This window comes from Propithecus coquereli, unplaced genomic scaffold (assembly GCF_000956105.1).
Source record: "Propithecus coquereli isolate 6110/MARCELLA unplaced genomic scaffold, Pcoq_1.0 Scaffold40, whole genome shotgun sequence".
In the NCBI taxonomy this organism is placed as follows: Eukaryota; Metazoa; Chordata; class Mammalia; order Primates; family Indriidae; genus Propithecus; species Propithecus coquereli.
Window position 1 is genome coordinate 2,040,228 of NW_012149730.1, and position 4,491 is coordinate 2,044,718.

Genomic DNA, 4,491 nt, shown 5'->3' on the forward strand with positions numbered 1-4,491 from the left:
AAGTTCTAGTAAATTGAAAGATAAACAATTTAAAACTAGGTAAAAGATTTATGTCATAATGATTCTTATATAAGCAATCTTTCTGATGATTAAAATATAAAACTCCGTGCTATTGAATTAAATATATACTCTGAATAAAACTTTTAAGATAAGTCACTTAAATATTAGCTCCTGTATCCTTTCACCCACTTTTGATAGCGATTTATTTTAGTGTTATGTATAACATACTAATAATATACTTAACTATGTATATATTAATAGTAGGAAATATGGAGAAAGTATCTGTCCAATGATCAGTTTAATATTTATTAAATTGTAGTATTTATGACTTAATAAATACCCATATAAAAATTCAATTTGAAAATTTTCAGATATTTAGTGATTTATCATTACATAAAAGGAAGCCATATCAAACAAAAATACATTTAAAAACTGGAATTACTGGTTTTGCTATTTATATAACCTGTATCAGGTTCCAGTCTTTGACTTTATTTTATTCTGATGAAAAATTTGGTGGACAAAAAAAATGTTCTCAAGTAGTAAAATCAGTAAGATTCCTAGAGAATGTCTGTTGTAATCATTGTAATAACAAAGATAAAACAACTTGTAATTATTTAAAGAATTTTCAGGCAGTGTTCGTATCCTGATGAACAACACAAAGTTTGTGAGGTAAAATTTAATATCAGATCTCTTTTTCATGCCAAAATACCGGAAGAACATAAAGTTTAAATTTTGAATAACAGAAAAAGGAAAGAATCCCAGGGTTGCCATCTTTTAATAAATCCTAGGGTTAAGACAAACATTTACCCCCCACCCCCAAGCCTATGAACTTTCCCCTTTATTTAGTCTTCAGCCTTTCTCTGATGCTTTCTTTCTCCAATTTCTTTGGTTTGTCTTTTCTACTCTAATCCATATATTCCTTTGCTATTCTCTACCTATTTTTCTTCTTCCTCCTTCTTCTCTTTTTATACATCCAAGTTTCCCTTCTGCCACTCTGTTAAAATAATAAAAATCTCCTCTCTATGTATTTCCTCTCATCTCTCTTTGAAAACTTTTGTTGAAAATTCTACAGAAAAAAATTTACATTTGTCCTTGGAATCAGACAAATGCCAACTATTCTCATTTCTTAGGGTGCTCCATTTTATTTCATTTACTGTTGCATCACTTGTTACCAATTTAATACTCATAATTCTCTGACCTTAATTCTGTCATAAAACGGAACCTACTCCCAATAAAGCCTCTAATCGTTTCGTAATTTCCACACTCAGTGATCTCTGTTCAGTCTTTGTTCTACAGGATCATTTATTTTGGCATGTGGCCCTGTACTTCACCTTGTCCTTCCTGAATACTTGTCCTGTCTTTACGTCCACACACTCAGATTTTCAGGATCCCTCCTTCTTCTGTGATCACTCTCCTTGGTATCCTTTTCTGGCCTCTCTTTAGTCTTTCTTTTGTGAGTCACCAGCCTTGATTGCAATAGGAAATTAGTTTATTGAATGGATGTTGTCTCTAACACAAGAAAAGTTGCTATGGTTTGAAGAGCCAACTAGAAAAACTGGGCACTAAAAAAAGGAAGCAGGACAGCTAGTCACCAGCAAAAATCATGTCCCAAGATCAGTTCAATGAAAGCTGCTTTCACTGCTGCTGACTTTCAGATGCCCTGACAATGTCAGTGTCATTGTTGTGGATACAGGATGAATTTGCTGGAGTCTTGATATGTCTGCCTTGGCTTTTTTTGCCACCAAAATTCTCTTTGACTTTGTAACTGTCTCTGTCTTTCCATATTCCAAAGCTAGTCTGAGTAGATTTGACTGAGCAAATATAGATCAAGTTCCCTTCTAGGTGCAAAGGGGATGGAAAAATGTCTTCTTAGCTTTTTTGGCTTCTAAAGTGGGTGGTAGCCTCTGTTCACCACCAAGAATCACCTGGTAGAAAAGGGGATCGGGTGTTGGTCATCTAATAAATGACATATACAGTAGTCTCCCCTAATTTGCGGGACATATGTTCCAGGACCCTCAGTGGATGCCTGAAACATCAAATAGTACTGAACGCTATATATACCATACTATGTTTTTTCTTATACACACTACCTGTGATAAAGTTTAATTTATAAGTTGGGCACAGTAAGATATTAACAACAATAACAAATAATAAAATACAATTATAACACTATAATTAGTAACATTTATGTCAATGTGACCTGTCTCAAAATATCTTATTGTATGTAATATTTTTAGATTGCAGTGGTCACAGATAACTGAAACCATGGAAAGCAAAAGGGAACTACGGTGTATACTTTTTCACCTCTCTAATATAACTTCCTCAAGTGTCTACCTTTCTCTTTGTCCCTTTGTCTGAAATGGATAGCTCATCTATAACTATGCCTTCAATGATTCCCATGATTTCAAAGTCATCATTTCTTTTTTAAGATTTAATGGATGTATGTGACTAAGTACACTTCGCCTAAATGTCTGGAGGACCATCCTTCCACATTTTGCCAATGCCCCAAAGTCCTCGATCTCAATTTTTGATGAATTTCTACCCCGTACCAAAGTAACTCAACTCTCCTTCACTAACTATCCCTTCCACAAATAATATGCACCAGTCCTAATGACTCTGTATTCTGAATTCTTTGAATCTATTTCTTTGTTCTCATCATTTCCATTGCCATACCTCTCACAGTCTAATCACTTAACATGTATTTGAATCACTTGGAGAAACATTTTCAAAATTAAGATTCCTAGGTTCCATTCTTTTACTACTATGTCTATTTCCACAATATTACCTTGCAATCTGTATTTCTCACAAACAGCTCCCCCAGAGAATTCTGATGTATAAAATCTGCCTTGGGGGAAACCCTGGAAAATAGTAGCAGCTTCTTGATTAGTAACCCTGATTCCATTTTCCCATACTTGCAGTCTGTTTTCTATACTATCAAATATTTCATTTAAAAAAATCTCATAATGCCACTCCCTATTTGAAAAGTTTTCAGTGCATCACTATTGCCTGAGAATTAAAGTTCAAGATCCTCATCATGGCATTTAATTTCTTTATTAATCCTGAACCTTCCAATATCTTTTCCCTTGATGCTGAATCCATGTCCCAGACACAGGATTTCCTTACCTTATTCAATCATGTCCCCACAAATTTGGCACATAAGCAGAAAGCATCTCATTTTCTCTGAATCCACTGCATATTTTTTGAATTGAAAGTAATTGTATTTTACTTCTTTTCTTCTATTTCCTGAATAGTTTCCTTCAGTATAGTAGTAATAAGTAAAATTAAAAGGTGATCTGATAATAGTTTTGCTTTATTGCAAATCTCCTCTCCCAATCAAATTTTATTAAATATTAATACTAGTGAATATATATTTCTTACATTTACTGCATTTTATTTCAGAGGCCACCAAGTGAGGACATGGAAAAGGAAAATACAACATTGCTGACAGAGTTTGTTCTCACAGGACTTACTCATCAACCAGAGTGGAAAATCACCCTGTTCCTGGCATTCTTGGTGGTATATCTCATCACCATCATAGGGAACCTTGGTCTGATTACTCTCATCTGTAATGACCCTCACCTTCACATCCCCATGTACTTATTCCTTGGAAATTTAGCCTTTGTGGATACTTGGTTATCATCCACCGTGACCCCCAACATGCTGGTCAACTTTTTCGCCAAGAGTCAGATGATGTCTCTCTCTGAATGCATGGTACAATTTTTTTCCTTCGTAATCAGTGTAACCACAGAATGTTTTCTCTTGGCAGCAATGGCGTATGATTGCTATGTAGCCATTTGCAAACCTTTACTCTATCCAGTGATTATAACCAATGCACTATGCATTCGTCTATTAGTCTTGTCATTCCTAGGTGGCTTTCTTCATGCCACTGTTCACGTGGGTTTTTTATTCAGATTAACCTTCTGTAATTCTAACATAATACATCACTTTTTCTGTGACATTATCCCATTGTTAAAGATTTCTTGCACTGACTCTTCTATTAATTATCTCCTGGTTTATATTTTCGCTGGTTCAATTCAAGCATTCACCATTCTGACTGTTCTTGTCTCTTACACATCTGTTCTCTTTACAATCTTAAAAAAGAAGTCTGTCAAAGACATAAGGAAAGCCTTCTCCACTTGTGGAGCTCACCTCTTATCCGTGTTTTTATACTATGGACCTCTTCTCTTCATGTATGTCCTCCCTGCATCTCTACAATCTAACGATCAAGACATGATAGACTCTCTATTTTACACTGTTATAATTCCTTTCTTAAATCCAATTATCTATAGCCTGAGAAATAAACAAGTCATAGACTCATTGAAAAAAACATTAAAGGGGAAAGTTTAGGTCTTGTAGTAATATCTCTTCTCTTTTTACTAAAACAGACACAAAATTTTGCAGGTTAGTTGTGGGTATAAATTTGTTCTTGTTGAACATTTTTTGCAATTGCAATTGTCCTAGCTTTCTAATTATTTAATGTGTTTTTATTTA

At 34.3% G+C, this 4,491-nt stretch overlaps 1 protein-coding gene across 1 annotated transcript; it reads left to right on the forward strand.

Moving 5' to 3' along the window:
- The first annotated feature begins 3,417 nt into the window (after positions 1-3,417).
- On the forward strand, positions 3,418-4,347 carry LOC105817170 (olfactory receptor 5H2-like). The gene has a single exon (XM_012652806.1). It carries the CDS (start codon positions 3,418-3,420, stop codon positions 4,345-4,347), a length of 930 nt encoding a protein of 309 aa, XP_012508260.1.
- Positions 4,348-4,491: the final 144 nt, after the last annotated feature.